Raw genomic sequence first — 17205 nt, forward strand, 5'->3', positions numbered from 1 at the left:
CCCCCCTCCTCTCCTCCCACATCCCCCCTTTGAAACCCAACTCTTCCTCCCTCCTCCACCCTCATCCTGCTCTCCCCCAAGAATTAGGTTTGGTGTATCACCAAACCCATCGCTACCTCCATCATGGATGGAGATCTCAGCCTATCCCAATCGTTAGGGGGCCTCCGCATCGCAAATCCCGATGATTCTTCCTTACATTCGTCCGAAGATGCTGCAACAACGCCCGCTGCCAGTGCTGCAGATGTAACGGAACCCGAGCTGGTGCGCGAACCTACCATCGTCTCCGAACGACCGGCCAGTTCTCTATCGACAACTTTTCCCCGACCGTCTGCTCCTGCCTCCACGACAGATCTGCAAGACACCCTCACCTCCCCCTCAGTCGAGCCCGCAATCAAGCCGCGAGACAACCGGAGCTCCCTCTACAATCCCTACTCTGACCTCGCGCAGCAGACGAGTCCTCAATACACTCCTTACGCGTCGTCCTCACAATCACACCCTGCTCCGCAGTCCTCCCGGCCTATGTCCGCCTTCTACGCGAACGGATCCACATCAACACTGGCAGCTGCTCGGGAGGGTTCCTATCGTATTCGTACCGATTCCGCGGCCTCCTCCGCCTCCGAAAGTCAAGCACGTGCGGAATCTCGCGGTGGTTCCGCGGCTTTTCAGGCCGGTGTTCCCGTCCGCGACAGTAACCACAATGATCGCTCATATCGAACCGCCCAGTTGCCGCCTACCAACGGTCCCATGATCATGCGTCAAACTTCCAGGGCTCACGCGCGGGGTGGAGCGACGCCGCAGATGGGAGGCTCTCCGTATGCCATGGAGAATGGCCCCGGTGCGAGCAGCGAGGACTGGCAGGATCGTGGTGCAGCGGTCGCCGTGAGGCAGGAGATTGACGCCAACGGCAAGCCGGTTGCGCGTTACATTAAGAAGGGCGTCCGGGACTTTTCTTTTGCTCACACGCTGGGCGAGGGCTCTTACAGTACCGTCGTCCTGGGAACCGACCGGCAAACTTTGAAGGAATATGCCATCAAGATCCTGGATAAGCGACACATCATCAAGGAGAAGAAGGTGAAATATGTGAACATCGAGAAGGACACCCTCAACCGGCTTACCGAACACCCGGGCATTGTCCGACTATATTACACGTTTCAGGATGAGCGCTCGTTATATTTTGTGCTGGATCTCTGCAAAGGAGGCGAGTTGCTGGGCGTGTTGAAGCGCATGACCACCTTCGACGAGGAGTGTACACGGTTCTATGGTGCTCAGATTCTAGACACAATAGACTACATGCATAAACGCGGTGTGATTCACCGGGATCTCAAGCCGGAAAACGTTCTCCTCGACAGTCAGATGCACATCAAAATCACCGATTTCGGAACAGCCAAGATCCTCAAGAGTCAACGGAAACCTCAGAACTCCAGCGGGATGCCCCCGCTAGACTCTACCGAAATCCCGGAGGACGAACGAGCCAGCTCGTTCGTGGGCACAGCAGAATATGTAAGCCCGGAACTTCTGACGGATAAGAATGCCTGCAAGGCCAGCGATCTCTGGGCCTTTGGCTGCATCATTTTCCAGCTTTTAGCGGGTCGGCCCCCCTTCAAAGCCGGGAACGAATATCAGACGTTTCAGAAGATCGTTGCGCTCGATTACGACTTCCCTGCCGGCTTCCCTGCCGTCGCCCGCGATCTCGTTGAACGCCTTCTTGTTTTGGATCCAGCCCGTCGTTTGCCCATCGAGCATATCAAGAACCATGAGTTCTTCCAGGGAATCACATGGGGCCCGGATTTATGGAAGCGCAAGGCGCCTCGTCTGAAGGCGTATGTTCCACCGCCGCGTGAGCCGATCAAGCTGAACGGCGGTGGTGGTGAAGGCTATGCCTCCAGCGCTAACCCGGCTGCCTCGAGCACTAATGTCAGTTCGCGTGTGGTACCCCGACTGGTAACCGAACTACCACCTCCCAGTCAACTGGACATCGAATGGTCCCCAGTCTTGACCAAAACCAACGAGCGAATTTTGAAACTCGGTAACCTGGTGGTTCTATCATCCCCAGCAGCCCACAGTCCCGTCTCGAAACATGGGGGCGAGTACGAAGCACCCCGGAAATTCTCCCGCTTCTTTGGCGGCAGCACCACCAAGAAGCGGCAGCGTTTGGTGATGGTTACTTCATCTGGGCGCATCATCATGGCTGCATCTGGAGGGGACGAGAAGAAGGCGAAACTGGAGCTTTCCCTCCTGACCCCAGGCACGTCATATCGAACGTCGACGGATTCCAAGGGATTCTCGTGCTGGGTGGTGGATACGGTATGTGAACTCTCTTCACAAGCTTTGGTATATTGCTTCTAACATTGACACATAGCGCGACAAACACTTTGTCTTTGAGGATCCGAAGCCCTCGTCCAGCAACATGGGCGCCACCGCCGTATCGGCCCAGGAGTGGCTCGATAGCCTAGACCGCGCGCGGGAAATGGCCCTGTCTCAGCAGGGCAACGGCTCTTATTCTGATGACGCCTTCCGCGATCTGTCCTCCGGACTGTCGAGCCATGCCAATACTCTTGACCGCAGCTCTGAGATTCAGAACGAGAGTGCTCCCGCGGGACGAGCCACATTGGTCAAGCACCAGAACACAGACACAGAGTCCGTCAAAGGCAAGAAGCGATTCAGTCGCCGTCACTCCAAGAATGGTCTGGCAGCAGTCTTCTAAGCCTTTCGTGCTCGCCGCTTATACCTCTACTGCCCAACTCACCTCAATTCCTTGTCCTCTTCCTTCCCCAACCCCCCCGTTTCCCTGGACTCTCCTCTTCCCCTGGTCCAGCTTATAAACCATTGCGCAGGGTCGCATACATACAAAGTCTCTTCATTGTACCTGGAACATATCTCGTCTCCGTCTTTTGCTTGATATCCCTGAGAGTTTCCTGCGTGTGTGATTGGCGATACTTTTCTATCATCCCTGCCAATGGCAGGGCTTGCTTTGGACTATTATACTTAAAGCTATTATTCTTATCACCGGGATTCAGTCATGAACTTCAGCCGGCGACTTGCTTGTTTCCTTTGTACGTTTGCATCTATTGTAAGAAATTTTCCTTTGTGACGTGGCTTGCTTGTTGCTTTGGCCTTGCATCTTCGCAATGATGAGCGTGTTTTTATTCCCTGTTGAACTTGCTGCATTTAGATGGGCAGGAGTATGCATATATCCCTCATCTGGTTGTTTTCATTTACTTTGTCCTTTTCTCTCTATTTTCTTCCCCATTCTCGACTTCTCCTCAATCTACTCTTTCGTCTCTTCCGATATATATATTCCGCGCATTTGCGATAAACCGATCTGGCAGTTGAACCTACACCCACTCCACTACCAATCATCGCCATGTCTGGGACACAGCGCGCTCCAACAGTACATTCTTATCATCGTCATCTATTCATATTCAAAAAGCGCGGAGACTTACCTCTTCAATTTTCTACACTACTGTCATCACCTTGCAGTCTTGCTTTTACTCTTAGGGATCTTGTGTGTGTGTGTGTGTGTATGTGTGTGTGTGTGTTCTTTCTACTATACTGAGCGTTTTCGGAGTTATCTCGATCGGTTACCTCTTACCATTTTGCTGTATGTTTCTGTGTTTGATTGAGTAGTATTCTTTTCTCTTCTCTCCCTACAATCTACTTGTCTACCAAACCTCTCCTTCATTTTATAATTTTTATTTATTATACCTCCCATCTCATTTCTTGTTCTCTTTTCTTCTCCCTTCAATGCACAATCTACAGACAGTCCCGTGGTCTTGTTACATAGGGTTCATTCCTGAAAATCATTCATATTTGATGTTATTAGGTGTAGTCCAGGAATAAAAGCAGAGATGAAAGTGTAAACTCGGAGAAAGAATGAATCCCTTTGACAGCTTGTAGTCAATTATCTTTCTTTTCCTTTTCCTTTTCTTTTTTTTTTGGCGCTGCTTTGGTGCAGTGCGAGAATATATTCTACTATAGAAGAATCATTCTTCATACTACTGATTAAACTATCAAGTAACGTCTAATATACTAAGTCCAGAAAGATAAGTTGCACTGTACTATTATGTATTATATCATCTATATACAATAAGTGAAATATAGGATATCTTCCCTTCCCCGAAAGAGGTATCTCACCACCATCCCACTGAAAAAAGGAGAGGAAGAAAAGAAAGAACATATTTCGGAGAAGAAGTTATATAAACAACCAGTCAATCCTGGAATTATCCAATTCCTGAATCCAATCAAAGTCATCGTCATCATCATTAACATCGTCATGGGGGTAATTATCGGTGGTGGTGGTAGTGGTAGGCCGTTGCTGCTGTTGTTCCTTCTCAGCCTTCTTCTGATCCTGTTTCTGCCACATCAGGCTCAAAACCCAAGCTGCGTTGCGGACGTTCACGCTGGTGATGTTGAAGTACAGAGCGCGCAGTTTATTGAGTACAAAGGGACGCTGGGAGGGGTCTCTGCATTCTGCGCCGGCAATGAAGGTGGGCCAGATGAGGCATTTGAAGTGGGCATCTTCGATAGGGATGAGAGCGATTTTGCGGATGATGAGGTCTGCCACTTCGGCGTGGTCGGAGGGGAGTCCGAAGTGGTTGGGGATGGTTGCGGCGCCGGGACGCGGGCGGGAGAGAACGCGGCTGGCGTAGAGGTAGACGGCGCCTTTGAAGACGGTGGCCAGGGCGGTTCGCATGGAGAGATCTGCAAGGTAGTAGCAGCTTTGCATGGACTCGGCCCAGGCGGAGGGGTCGAAGGCTTGGATGTGTTGGAGGAGAGCGCCGGGGGATTGGAGGGGGTTGGTGTCTTGAGAGAGGAAGGCAGAGGTGAAGATCATAGAGGGTTGCGAGTTGTGGTCGACGTCCGGGTCGAAGTAGAGGCCGGCGTGGATGAGTAGGATGACTTCGAGGAGATAGGCTGGACAGCCGACGTAGGAGGTTTCTTCGAGGCGTTTAAGCATGGCGGGGCCCATGCTGGAGGTATAGAAGGGTTTGGTTAGGGACCCTGGGCGAGCGAGGGTGGAGCCCATGAGTTGGATGCTGGGAGCTGTGTCAATATGTGTGTCGCTTGGCTAGGAGAAGGTTATATGTCTTACAGGAGAATGCCGTCGACAGCGAAATCTTCCAGCCATTTGACGAGGTATTGAGGCGGACTGGAGGCCCCCTGTTCTTGGCGGCCTTTGAGAAGCTTTTTGGCCCCTTCGAGGTGGAACTTCCAGGCGCCATCTCCCGATTCAATGGCATCCATAAGAGCGAGTACTGTGATCGCAGCAAGGGTCCTGTTATCATTGCGCAAGACAGGATCCCGGATATCGTTCGATAACTGCCCTAAGGCGCGCTGCTTGAGTCCGAGAAAATGTTCATATACCTTGGACGACGGGCGCCGAGACATCGAGGTGATCACGGACTTTTCTACCTCTTCGGGAGACAGGAGGGTGCGGTCTGCTGGGGAACCCTCCGACAACCATGGCGTCAGGGAAAAGTCCCCGCTTGCCAGGATGGCATAATGCAAGGCACCGGTGGCAGCGAGGACGTGGGCGAGAAGAGGAGAGTCGCCGACCAGGGGAATGAGGTCACGGTACGGGTTACCGGTCTCGGAGTAGAGGGTGAGGTAATTGGCAAGGTTCTGGTTGACTTCGGGATGATTAGACAGGGATCACACAGGTAGATAAACCGGCAAACATACAATGCCCAATGTAGAACCGTGACAGCTGACTCAGGTCCTTAAACAGCGGATCCACCAGGCCCCAAGGTGCGGAGACGGAAGTAGCTCTTTGCAAGACAACTTGCGTATCCTGATCATCATTATCCTCCGACTGGATCGGTCCTGGGATACCCTGGATGCCCGACACGTTGGGGGGTACGCATAAGCTGATGTCGATAGACTGGGTAGGCGAATCGGCAGCTGACGGCGGCGACGCATTGCTGGAGGAAGAGGGGCTCGAGTCACCGCGCCCAAGATCTGAAGGGCGCATAACCTCATTAAAGCTGCGACCCATCATCTTTCCCCGACTGGCCACACCTCCCTTGACCCAGACGAGGGGCTTCTGATACCCCAGACATTCCTTCCCCGCATCGCGGCACTTGCGGCATGTTGGCAAGCCGTTGTCGCAGATGATGCGGCGGCGACGACAGGTATAGCAGCCCTTCGACATCACTTCGGACCGTGTGGGAGCAGACGAACGGGTCACTTCTCTGGTGGGTGGGAGAATCGCAATCCGATGCAGGCGGCTCGAGACGAGTGTCTACACAGGACACTCGCCATCATTGGGACTCGTCACGACACGGAATGGGGTTTGGGGGAGGAGAGCTTCACCCAGTACATTGAGAGCTCACCACTCTGGGGTGCTGAATTCTGATCGTCGAATGAAGAGCACGGCAAGCCGATTCAAGGCCGAAGAAAGAAATGAAGTAAGAGAGATAGATGACGAGAAGAGGAGGGGGAGGAAGAAGAGGGCTGAAAGAAGATCTGGAACTGCGCCGCAAAGGAATCCAAAGGCCGCCAAAAAGAGGAATCAAGCATCCCCATTGGTGGAGTGTTGCTGACTCATACTATACACCCCCGCTAGCCAGAAGAGGCTTAGTGTCATACAAGAGCATGACAGAACAAGGTGGGATGCCTTGGATGCCTTGCATGCCTTGAATACGGGGCAGCCAGCGGGATGGACATTGAAATCAATCATAAAGATGAGAAGATGAGGAAAGAAATGGAGTTTATACTTTTGGTGGGTATCTCTCTCTGGGAATCCGAAAAGAGGAAGAAGAGGACGCAATAGGAAAAGAATGGAGTCGGGGATCATCCGACAAAAGGCAGCTGAACAGACGGATCCGACTATCCAGTCTAAGCCAATCAAGAGGCATCAACGCAACTGCGAGGCCGTCGATGGACTCAACGAATCCCGATTGAACTTCTTGACATCCTTTCGCTTCTCCTTTTCGGTCGGTCGCAGAATTCCTAAGGAAGAGTCAAAGGGCACTCCGAGTCAAAGCAGTTTTGGATCACGCCCAAGGGGGTTTTCCTTCTTTGACAGGGCCTTGATACTAAGAAGGTATCAACCGCTGTCTTCCAGTCTCTCGCTGCACACAGACCATCTTTTTTCCCACGGAAATCCATCTCGAAGCCATGGTTTTGGACCCTATGTTTATTTATCGGCTGTAACTGGTCTTGTCGGCTTCAATCTGCATCTTCCTCGCCTTGGCTGCATTCTGATTGCATTCGGTCCAGTCGACTCCTATTCTTCGGATCATTATTCTCTTAGCCTAGTCCTTTTCGTCTTCTCTCTCTCTCGTTCTTGTCTTTTTCCCTCCAACTTCTGCTACTAGTTCTCTAGTTCTCTAGTTCTTTCTCGGTGGCCCACTTTGTTATCGCCCGCGGGGATCAACAACCGGGAATCCGCCGCCACTCCCAAACTCCTCTGGCGCAAATCTGTCTCTGTCCTGGGCGTCGCGGGTCCAAACATTCCTCGCTGGCCGTGTTGACGAATTCCCGACCGGGGCGCGTGCTGTTGGATTTGAATGACGGCCCGCTCTCTGCAGCAGCTCTCCTTTGGCGTCTGGTCACCGCGCATCTCTTCCTGACGGACCATGTCCACCAAGTTTCCCACTACTACCGTCTCTCCCGTCGAAATGGTGTCTCAAGCTCAGGTCCTCGATCGCTCCGTCCCGCCGCATAGCGCTGCCTCCTCCGTGTCGCGCCATTCTCATTCCAGCCGGCGACATCGTTCCAGTCGTTCCCATCATGGTGGACTCACCCATCAACAGCAAAACGACTTTCCTATTTTCACGCACACGGGCGATGTCGAGATTGTGGTACGCGCAGGGGACCAGGAGCGACGCTACCTCCTGCATCGATTGATATTGGCGCAATGCTCGGGCTTCTTCGAGGCCAGTACCCGCGAGGAGTGGTCGCGACAATCCATGCCGAGGCCGCCAAACCTGGACACGGGCGTCCTGTCGAGGATTAGTGAGGATGCCTCTTCGCTATCAAACGGGTCAACCCTGGCCCAATCGGATAGTGGAGGATCCGCTTGGTCGGTCGAAAAGAGACGCTGGAGGTATGAACTGGACTGGGTAAACAAGGAGGAGGATGAGGAGCCAATTCTGGTACAAAAGGTTAGTTGATTGAAGCCTTGTGTAATTGTCATTAGCAATGCTAATCGTCGAATCTCTATAGCCTCCCAGCTTTTCCAGCGCATTTGGTTGCGATTCGGGACAGTATCCGCCATCCGTGACCAAACCGTCCAGCTCTCAAACGGGCTTTGTCCGGTCGATGGCCAATCTGGCCGGGATGCAGTCGGTGGTCAATCTCCCCCATCGATCTGGGACGGCACACCCACCCACCAACCCCATCGTTCGCGATTACGACAATCTGTTCCGCCTGTTCTACAACTACCCGCCGCTGCTCAACAGTGTCAACATCGCAACAGCCTACGCCGAGTGCCGGGCCCTGCTCAATCTAGCCGACATGTACGATGCGCTACCTGTGACCGGACCTCGCGTCGACCACCATCTACTGGGCTTTGGCTCGCGCCTCTTCAAGCAGATCGCCAAGTATCCCCCGAGCTACCTGAAACTGGGCTACCTGGCGCGCAGCCGTGTCATCTTCTCCGAGGCCCTCATCCATGTCGTGGGACAATGGCCGGCCGGTCTGCCCCATCTGCGCAACGGACCGTATTCGCCGCTCCCCAACTCCGTCCTGGACATCATCGAAGATAAGGTCGAGGACCTGGAAGACCTGAAAGCGCGCATCGACTCCAAGCTCCTGCGGCTCACCCTGACCACCTCCCGCGGCGAGCGTGTCAGTCCCACCAACGCCTACCTAGATTGGCTGGCCGTCTCGCTCTTCCGACAATGGCTCGTCGACAGCACGACGCCCCCACCAACTCCGATCCTCAAAAACCCCTCAGCAAACGCGCACGCCAGCACCAGCACCCACGGCATCCGCAGTTCGCAATCGACGAGCCACCGCCCCACAGACTCGACTTCCAAGACCACCACGACAACCACAACCGCCGCACCACCCTGGTCCGCCGCACGAGTCTACCGACTCATCGGCTCCTCCAGCAGCCAAGCCTACCTATCACACGAGGACCTGAAACGATTCCTCAAAGTGCACCCAACCCCTTCCTCCGAATCGCTATACACCCGTGAAGTCCTGAAACGATTCGAGCGCAAAATGGATGAAATCAAGCGGCTGGCCCGCGAGATAGTCAAGCCGCTCATGCGCAATTTCCTCGAACTGGATCTGAAAGGTAGCGAATACGGAGAGGGAGGGTTGCCGTATTTGACCTGCACTAAAGTCGACGACGAAGATATCCCGTGGGAATGATGAGTATAGCCTATTTATTGATAACACATATCCCCTCATTACGCAATTTACGCCAAATTACGATACCCTGGAAGTTTACGGAACCAAGTCAGTCACGAATTCTCGATCAGATACCTTATGTTTTATGCTTGATGGTTTATGTTTAAGCTTTTTGACGCTTCTATAATCTACGCCCCTCCTCCCCGATTGAATGGTCCTTATTGATGTCTATGCATATCCATGTTGGTCTATGTTGTTTATGTTTTCGTTCACGTCTCGTTTATTTTTCGCCATGTCATATGTTCTGAATTACTACACTAACGATACGACCTGCATGTGTCCACGATGTTATGATTCTTTTTCTGTCTTTTTCCCCTCTTCTTGTTCTGTTTGTTTCTCCATGCACGATTACGCAGCCATGTCATACAATTACAATTACCTACTAGCTAGTTATGAAGTTTTTAAGATGTAGATAGGTAGCCGGATATACAATACAGGGTTTACCGTCTATATCAATCATAAATTAGGTAGTTCATTGAGCTACTACTACTACTACTACTACTACTACTACTACTACTACTACTATTAATGTATAGATATAATGATTTAATACACTACTAATAGTATAGATATACACGATGTGGTTTTCCAGTTCCCAATTTCTATGATGCAGCGAAGAGTACTGATCGATATAATACAACTATTCATTCAACATTCTATCATACATACATACATACACACCCACCATCTATACATACACAACACAACATGCTAACTGCTCACTGCCCCCCAATAACCTCCATCCCACCCATAAACCCCCTCAACACCTCCGGCACAACCACCACCCCCCTCTCAGCATCCCACCCATTCTCCAGAATAGCCGCCAACACACGAGGCACCGCCATCGCCGTTCCATTCACCGTATGCGGGAACCGCGACTCCTTCGCTGCTCCGCCACGCACACGGGTCCCCAGCCGACGACTCTGGTAATCAGTACAGATAGACGCGGAAGTGACCTCTCCCCAGCCGGACTCAAGGTCCCCGGCACGCAGTCTCGACGGGAAGAGGACCTCGATGTCGCGCTTACGACTGGCGCTAGCGCCGAGGTCGGAGGTAGGCATTTCGAGGACGCGGGCGGGGAGGTTCAGCGCGGTGAGAATCTCCGTCTGGATGGAGAGGAGCTCAGCGAAGAGGTCATCCGAGGTAGTAGTTGGTTTGGTAGTAGTAGCAGTAGAGTCAGGGAGGTTATCCGCCCAAGCGAACATCTCAACCTTGGTGAATTCATGCACACGGTACAGACCCTTTGTGTCGACGCCGCGAGAGCCGGCTTCAGCGCGGTAGCACCGGCTGGGGCCGACGAGCCGGAGGGGCAGTTGTGTAGCGGGGATGTCGCGGCCGGCGTGCATGGCCGCGAGAGGGATCTCGGCAGTGCCGGCTAGGGAGCGTTGGGGCTTGGACTTGTCCTTTTCGTTTTGCTCGATGGACCAGATCTGTTGCTCGTTGTGTTGGTCGCGCGGCTGGAAGCCGCAGGCTTCGGCGATGTAGGAGTATACGAGGGAGGGAGGGGAGACGGCTCTCCAGCCGTGGCGGCGGGCGACGCTGAGGGCGTATTGGACGAGGGCTTGTTCGAGCAGGGCGCCCTCGTTGGTGAGGAAGTACCAGCCCCAGCCGGTGGTGATGGCGGAGCTGGTGAAGTCGAGGAGACCTAGGTTTGTGCCGATGGTGACGTGGGAGCGTTTGGGGTCGGGGTGGGTTGCCCATGTCGGGGGTGATTCGGGGTCGAAGTTGATGTAGTTGATTAGGGTTGGGTCGGCGCCGATGGGGGTGTGGGTGGAGGATAGGTTGGGGAGGGATAGGGCGAGTCGGTGGATTTCGTCGGTGCAGGTGGTTTTCCGGGTGGACATGTTGTTGGAGTCATCTTTGAGACGAGTGGCTTCGGCGCGGAGGGAGGAAAGTTCGGTGGTGTCGTTGTTGGCGGCGCTGGCGACTTTGGCGATGGCTTTCTCCAGTTCCTTGATGCGGGCTCGCGGGGTCTTGAGGTCTTGGTCGAGGCGTCGCGCTTCGTCAGTCAGCTGCTGGATCTTGAGAGGGTGTTCGGCGTGCGCGGGATAGTTGCGGTCGACGCAGTTCTTGGAGTAGAGCTCGGGGTTTTGGCGGATGTGTTTGATGTCGGGGGTGGGTTTGGGGGCTGTGGCCGGGCGGATGAGGTCTGGTCGTCGGGTAGACGAGGAGAATGGACGACGGCCGAATAGCCTGCAATTGATGCAGACGTAGGGGGATCTTGGTGGAGCCATTGGTGAGGAGAGGATTAATGGAGGGAGAAGATGGAGGGAAAACGGATTGAAGATTGAATGTCGCGATGCTCGCGCGGCCGCCTTTCCCGATCGGGCGGTCGCTCCACAGAGTCACTGGTTTGAGGAGAGAACAATCGCATTGGAATGGATTGGGGTTGCAGAGAGGAAGCAGGGAGGTGGCTAAGACAATTATAAGTGTGCTGAAGCGCTATTCATTCAATGTGCATAATCAAGACTACCGTTACTCCTGTTGACTGCTACGAGTACTACACTAAGTCTCCACTATATACTAGTTCCTTGGTGTGTATTCCACGGTAGTACCAGGACAGTCTCTCACAGCATTCCACGGCATCAGGGTCCATAACATCATGACCCCAGAGAGCCATAGCCAGTCCCCTTACAACCCCAACTTGTGCTTCTTGATCCTCGCCCCCAACCCCAAGACAACCAACACTGAGGCCACCAGTATTCCCCACAGCGGAATGCTCAACACGTTCAGATTATAAGTAGTCTGAGTTGCCGCCGAGACAGTCGCCAGTTCCAAGAGCAGCAGCACATACCCTGACTTGCGATGGTACTTGTAGATGCTCTTGCCCTTCTCCACACTACCCAGGACCTGGGCGGGGACGAAATATTGCACGACACCTACCAGGACCTGCAGGATGATGAAGATGTAGGTGATGAGACCGAGAATACCGTGCGGGGAGGTAAAGCGAGCATGATCGCCCTTGTTGATTTCGATGATGATGAAAGCGGTGATGAAGCCGAGGAGACTGAGGGTTTGGATGATGTAATGGATGATGGTTCCGAGGCGCTTTTGGTGAGGGGTGGTGGTGGGTTGAAGGATTAGAGTGGCTTGAACTTGAAGCAGGAGGGCAGCGGAGTTGAGGAGCTGATGAGGAGTTAGTTTATGAACTACTTACTGCGATAATAATGGTGATGATAATCGTAGTAGAGTTGTGGTGATGACTTACGGGATGAGCGGAAAAGAATATCAAGGGATGAGATAAGATTCCCGTCCAGACGAGGATGGCCAGCTGAGAAAGCAAACAGTCAGTACGACACAAGAACTCCAGCAGCAACAAGGAACTTCTTACCATCCAGATGCCAACTTGAGCTGCACTGGCTGTGCCTAATGGAGTAACGATCATTAGCTGGGAAAGGATACAAATTTATCTCACTCAGAGGAATAATCAACTCACCCGTAAAGAGGTTTTGATAGATAGCAGCGTTTTTCTCCTGGGGAACATTTCCCGGGGTATGCAGCAGGGGCGCATCCTCCTGCTCTTGGATGGTGTCGGGATGTTCTTGGGGAATGCCCGTAGCGGAAGCCATGGTGTGTTGATACTACCAGATACTATTTGGATAGCATATAGTAGACAGTAGTATATATGAGGGAGAGAAGATCAGCAACGGGAGATGCGCAGCGGGTCCTTAAATGGGGACGAGAGAATGACGAATTCGGGGTTTCGGATTGTTCATCAAGTCAAAAAGTGGGGGAACCCGACCGTTGCCAATGAGGAGGCATCGGATTGCAATGCTTACGCTGGGGGTGTTTCCATGGATTGATAAGACAGTGAGTTAGTTAGCTAAGTAGTAACTAGTTCAACTAGTCGGTTGGCCCTAAGTATAGTAACTGCTTCTAAGTGAGCCACCCCTCACCGCTACGTTCTCGGGAAGGAACATCATACAATTTAGGTCGAAGCAGTGATATTTCTCTCTCTAATTTCATCTCGATACTACAAAAGAGTATCTTGCAAGACTCAGAGAGTATGAAGTTGCCAAGAATCTAGCACGAAATGACATGATGCGAAGGGTGGAGCAGAAGTGTGCCGATGAAGAAAACGATTCAGAGTCTTAAGTGATACAAAGAAGAAAGATCAATCAGAGAGAACAACCGCCAACAAAGCAGAGCAGAGATGGTGCCATCAAGAGCAAACAAAGTATATACACCAACAAACTGACCAAGGAGTGCAACCAAAGGCTGGTACGAGCAGACTACTTAACAGCCACGCTTACCCTGGCCAGGGAGGGGTCGACGATGCCGCATTGGAGGAGAACGGACAACTCTCAAAAAGCGCTCATTGAGGTTGGGGTTGACTTCCGGCTCTTCTTGCTCATTGTCGTCCCAATCCTCAGAATCCTCGTCACCAGATGGGGACCAGTCCTCCTCGTCGGCATCGTAACTTTCATCGTAAATGGTGGACCACTCGCCTCTTGGCTCACCGTTCGAGTCGTCCTCATCGTAGTCGCTGTAGGAAGATATATCCGAATGAGACCTCTCGCCGAAGAAGGGTGGAATGCCCCGATGAGTACTGGCCACGGCTCCATAGTCACTACTAGCTGAGGACCCAGAAGGTGACTCTTCCTCAACGCTAGAGTCGAACAGTGTTCTGGTCAGAAGACCTTCAGTGAGAGAGCTGGTGATACACTCTTCATTGGTATAGGCAGTAGTACTAGCCAGGCCATCATTGGGCCTATCATTGCCCGCGTTGCTTTCAACCTGTACGAGCGAGCCCTGGTCTGTCGTGACCGCGCGAAGAGATGTTTGAGCCAATTGTTTCTAAGGCAAATGAGAACTGGGATCAGGACTGGAGGGTGATGAAAGGGAATATGTGACGTGAAGGACTTACCGACTCAGCGGTGCTGCTCGTTTCAGACTGGAGAAGTGTTTGAGCCCATCGCTTCTAGGGCAAGGGAGAAATGGATTAGGACTGGGGAAACATGAAAGGGGGTGTGTGCGGATGAAGGACTTACAGACTCGGTATCCGTATCCACTTCAGGACGAACAGACGCGTGTTCCAGTCGCTCCTAAGGCAAGGAAGAACCAGATCAGGACCGAATGGAGATGAAAGAGTATATGTGCCAACGGAGGACTTACAGTCTCAGTACCCTTGTCCATCTTCGGACGCAGCGGAGAGAGCACGGTTGGAGGGTGCATACGTAAATGCCACTTAAAAAGAGACAAGTCGATGGAGCAACCGACAATGTAGCCGAGAGAGCGATCGAGAGGGCAGCCCGGGGGCAATCGAGAGAGCAATCCACGAAGTAATCGACAAAGTAATCGAGAGAGCAATCGAGAGGGCAGTCAAGAGAGCATTCAAGAGAACCTCCAAAGGAGAATTCAGGAGAGCATCAGGAAAAGAGAGCGTTGAAGAGAGCCTTCAGCAACGCAACCAGGAAAGTAATCAGGAATGCCTAAGAAAGCGATCACGAGAGCATTCAAGAAAGCATTCAGCAGAGCTATTAAGAGAGCTTTCAAGAGGCAACTGTTTACAGAAGATCAGAAAAGCAAAAGGAAAGCCATCAAGAGAGCATTTCGAGAAGCAACCCTTCAGAGAAGAACAGTATAGACAGTATCAAAATGTGAGAAGTTTTGGGATATAAACAAGAACACGTTTCCCCTGGATTCTGGGGGGCCTTTATATACCTCTAAGAAGACTGCAATCATCTCTTCGTTCACTGCAAGACACAGTGAATCACCCCAGTGATCAGCTTGACGACATCATCACGGCGTGTAACAAGATTAACACGGTCCAGGCGAGTAAGACGTGATATTATGTTCAAGGGCAGTGATTCGGTGTCGAGCCGCGGGCCCCGGCGAAGGGGCCCCGTCCAGGATGTGACCAACTGTGACCTAGGGTTGCAGCCTGGGATAATCGTAGAACACAAAGATTTATATAGATGGTTGGAATGCTAGATGAACCTGAGCGGGAGAATGGTGATCTTATATAGAGGAGAATGCGTGTTGAATTAACTGAACAGTGTAGGATCCTCCCGATTTTGCGAATGCAAGTTCCGTAGGTATTCCCAAGAGATCGGAATATTCCATAGTATTGACAGACATTAACTATGGCGGCCTTGAATATACAGGACTATCACTCAGAGCTCACTTCCATATTCAGTCCTCTTTCCCTGCCCGATTGGGAATTGCATTCAATCACTGGAAGGGCAGCTTCAGTAGGTCACTCTCCTCTCCGGACCCCGGTCGTCCAATGACCACCTCTGCGCCCAGGGTCTCCGGTTCCAGACGCATGACAATGTTAAAGAGTGTCGACGACCGTGAGATTGGAGGCCTAGCCACGTCTTCCTGACAGGAGATTGACTGGGGGGCGTTGTAAGTATCAGAGAATACTCTTTCTCTGAGCACTTGCCCAATAATGGCATCCTCTTCAAGCACTTCATTCCTAATTAGCTCCCGGGTCAGTTCCCGGGCCCGCGCCAATCGTATCGGCGAGCCAGTCAACCATGGTGGCTCGTAGACAAATCGATTCTCTAGAAAGTGATTTGTATGTGCTACCATACCATATTCGTCCGGCTGAAGATGTACATCACCCAGGGGAGACAGCTCCAATCCCAGCGAGCCTTTACTATCAGCAATTAAGATGTGCTGGCTGGATCCCACACCTCCGAGGGACTTTAGCGTCTGCACTGCCTCATCGACCGAAGTGCTTTCCAGACAGAGCCGCAGAGCAACGTGAATGGGTATCTTGGATGGAACACAAGGATGGGCTCGGATAGCGTTGAGACAGGTTCCAACACAGGCACTGTTGAAGCCGATTTTACCCACGATGCCAGCCTACTGCACATTTAATAACGGATATTAAATCGGAAAAGTGACGACGTGCATATGGAATTTACGCGAGAAGTGACTCACCTCAGTGACCATGTGAATGATTGGTTTACCAGGCTGGTCGATCCTCATGAGCGCGATGTTTTCCCGTACCGTAGTGGTAAAGTCCCAGTTCTGGGCAAGGATACGACAGTGCTCGTTCCTCTTCCATGAAAGACTGGTGCAGCCATCTGTGAACTTGCCAAAAGTCAATTCACTCCGACAGTTCAGGGCCACAATGTCGAGCACATCCACCCCTGCACCCTCTGCAATGCCCTCCATTTCCTGGTAGAGGTGGGGGGTGGCGCGTTGAATGGTGATCGCGAATTGGTCTGCTTGCCGCCTGACTGCATCCCAGGACAAATTACAGTTCACCTGGAACATCTCTTCATAGATGGTAATTTGGCTGCTAATCTGCGGCCGAAGGTGGGAGCCATGATGGAAACCGATCTGCAGGCATTATGAGAGACTGAGTTACCAGGTTCAAGCGGTGAAAAGGTCCAGGGGGTTTTGCTGGGACCTACCTCTCTTGGTGTGCCGGTGAGCACCAGTCTGGGCGGCTCTTCAACTTTGGAATACATTTTGGGCAGATTGGCTGATGTTACACTAGCAGGACGTGGAGTTTACGAGAAAATGGAAGGCTTGAGGAATGGGCGGGGACAGGCCTCTTTTGTGAGAGTCCGTCTTATCTACACCGCGGGGTTGCATTGATAGGCTTATCGGCTAACAATGATGCTGCGGGGAAGTGGCAATCCTGCCGTTTACCTCGGAGATTTGACCGTTGACTACTCACGATGGGGATACCAACTATGGCATTGTTAAAGGTGTCTGCTCAAAGAGATTAATATCTAAACTGGGGGTCTGCTTCGATCTTCACTAATTCAGCCCATCGGCTCCACTTGTCCGCCCCACTTGTCCAGTTGTCAGGTGGTTTCGACCGTTGGAACTATCCCTTTCCATAGAGCATTCAACCATACTACTGGTTTTTTTTTTTTT

General features: G+C 52.2%; 8 protein-coding genes across 8 annotated transcripts; 4 read left to right on the forward strand and 4 right to left on the reverse strand.

The window, feature by feature from the left end:
* Positions 1-5: 5 nt before the first annotated feature.
* On the forward strand, positions 6-2916 carry BO87DRAFT_68265 (PDPK1 family serine/threonine-protein kinase). The gene is made up of 2 exons (XM_025629471.1): positions 6-2304; positions 2360-2916. Exons 1-2 carry the CDS (start codon positions 124-126, stop codon positions 2702-2704), a joined length of 2526 nt encoding a protein of 841 aa, XP_025478893.1. The 5' UTR covers positions 6-123; the 3' UTR covers positions 2705-2916.
* BO87DRAFT_68266 (uncharacterized protein) lies at positions 2917-3705 on the forward strand. Its single transcript, XM_025629472.1, has one exon. The coding sequence runs from the start codon at positions 3129-3131 to the stop codon at positions 3621-3623; it is 495 nt and encodes a 164-aa protein (XP_025478894.1). The 5' UTR covers positions 2917-3128; the 3' UTR covers positions 3624-3705.
* Positions 3706-4192: 487 nt separating this feature from the next.
* On the reverse strand, positions 4193-6151 carry BO87DRAFT_310081 (Zn(II)2Cys6 transcription factor; the record flags this gene model as incomplete). The annotated part of the gene is made up of 3 exons (XM_025619496.1): positions 4193-5036; positions 5093-5630; positions 5683-6151. 3 exons carry the CDS (start codon positions 6149-6151, stop codon positions 4193-4195), a joined length of 1851 nt encoding a protein of 616 aa, XP_025478895.1.
* A 1299-nt stretch (positions 6152-7450) lies between these two features.
* BO87DRAFT_68282 (BTB/POZ domain-containing protein) lies at positions 7451-9419 on the forward strand. The gene is made up of 2 exons (XM_025629473.1): positions 7451-8108; positions 8170-9419. The coding sequence occupies exons 1-2, from the start codon at positions 7581-7583 to the stop codon at positions 9322-9324; spliced, it is 1683 nt and encodes a 560-aa protein (XP_025478896.1). The 5' UTR covers positions 7451-7580; the 3' UTR covers positions 9325-9419.
* On the forward strand, positions 9420-9839 carry BO87DRAFT_68283 (uncharacterized protein). Its single transcript, XM_025629474.1, has one exon. The coding sequence runs from the start codon at positions 9515-9517 to the stop codon at positions 9773-9775; it is 261 nt and encodes an 86-aa protein (XP_025478897.1). The 5' UTR covers positions 9420-9514; the 3' UTR covers positions 9776-9839.
* Positions 9840-9882: 43 nt separating this feature from the next.
* Positions 9883-12932, reverse strand: BO87DRAFT_387304 (seryl-tRNA synthetase; the record flags this gene model as incomplete). The annotated part of the gene is made up of 7 exons (XM_025624810.1): positions 9883-9885; positions 10033-10051; positions 10087-11556; positions 12158-12489; positions 12521-12634; positions 12695-12729; positions 12800-12932. 7 exons carry the CDS (start codon positions 12930-12932, stop codon positions 9883-9885), a joined length of 2106 nt encoding a protein of 701 aa, XP_025478898.1.
* A 638-nt stretch (positions 12933-13570) lies between these two features.
* Positions 13571-14499, reverse strand: BO87DRAFT_459606 (uncharacterized protein; the record flags this gene model as incomplete). The annotated part of the gene is made up of 4 exons (XM_025628969.1): positions 13571-14160; positions 14231-14284; positions 14355-14408; positions 14479-14499. 4 exons carry the CDS (start codon positions 14497-14499, stop codon positions 13600-13602), a joined length of 690 nt encoding a protein of 229 aa, XP_025478899.1. The 3' UTR covers positions 13571-13599.
* An 845-nt stretch (positions 14500-15344) lies between these two features.
* BO87DRAFT_459607 (putative acyl-CoA:6-aminopenicillanic-acid-acyltransferase) lies at positions 15345-16844 on the reverse strand. Its single transcript, XM_025628970.1, has 3 exons — positions 16734-16844; positions 16255-16659; positions 15345-16176 (listed from the first exon to the last, which is right to left on the reverse strand). Exons 1-3 carry the CDS (start codon positions 16788-16790, stop codon positions 15538-15540), a joined length of 1101 nt encoding a protein of 366 aa, XP_025478900.1. The 5' UTR covers positions 16791-16844; the 3' UTR covers positions 15345-15537.
* Positions 16845-17205: the final 361 nt, after the last annotated feature.

Source organism: Aspergillus neoniger (assembly GCF_003184625.1).
Source record: "Aspergillus neoniger CBS 115656 unplaced genomic scaffold BO87scaffold_19, whole genome shotgun sequence".
In the NCBI taxonomy this organism is placed as follows: domain Eukaryota; kingdom Fungi; phylum Ascomycota; class Eurotiomycetes; order Eurotiales; family Aspergillaceae; genus Aspergillus; species Aspergillus neoniger.